General features: G+C 40.6%; 2 protein-coding genes across 2 annotated transcripts in view; one reads left to right on the forward strand and one right to left on the reverse strand.

Moving 5' to 3' along the window:
* The window catches only part of LOC119587431, a gene marked incomplete at its 3' end in the record, with an annotated part of 28,805 nt that overhangs the window by 9,841 nt on the left and 18,393 nt on the right, over window positions 1-571 (reverse strand). Inside the window, 1 exon segment of the mRNA XM_037936162.1 lies at window positions 248-398. Within this exon segment, the coding sequence (XP_037792090.1) occupies window positions 248-398 (151 nt within the window).
* Window positions 1-571, forward strand: part of LOC119587122 — a gene marked incomplete at its 3' end in the record, with an annotated part of 10,352 nt that overhangs the window by 2,250 nt on the left and 7,531 nt on the right.

A 571-nucleotide genomic window follows, 5' to 3' on the forward strand; every position in this document is an offset into this window, starting at 1 on the left:
ATGTGGAGTTGGGCAAGTAAGTCTGTACTGTGAAGAAGGTTGTAGTAGGACTCAAAAAAACAGGTGTGGTACTTAACTCTCAGGTCATCGTTCACACTCAACTATATCAACTCTGTCTGCTGCAGGGGAGCATAGGAATCCTCCATAGATTGTTAAAGAGGTTGGTGAACATCTTGAAATCTGCAGCCACCAGACTCCAGCAAAGCTAGGAGGTAAATTCTTCCCCCAAAGAGGTACTGACACCAACCCAACTGTTCAAGTCTGTCATCAGGCAAAAGTCAAATGGACATCTGCATCTGCCAGGATGGTGAGAGATTATATCGCAGTTCAAGAGGGAGCACGTGAGCTGGACTGCAAATGCTAATAATGAGCAGGGTGACAGGTGGTCTGGTTCACATCTGCTCCACAATCCTGCATCAAAATGAATTGCAGAAGTATACCATAAGAATCTGACTCTTATGTTCTTAAGACAGTTGATTACTAAAATCATAATATATAAATTTTAAAAATTCTCTATATACTATATTCAGTGTTTGTCAAAAAACATGTAAGATAAGCACACCTGACATAA

This window comes from Penaeus monodon, chromosome 22, assembly GCF_015228065.2.
Source record: "Penaeus monodon isolate SGIC_2016 chromosome 22, NSTDA_Pmon_1, whole genome shotgun sequence".
NCBI lineage: Eukaryota > Metazoa > Arthropoda > Malacostraca > Decapoda > Penaeidae > Penaeus > Penaeus monodon.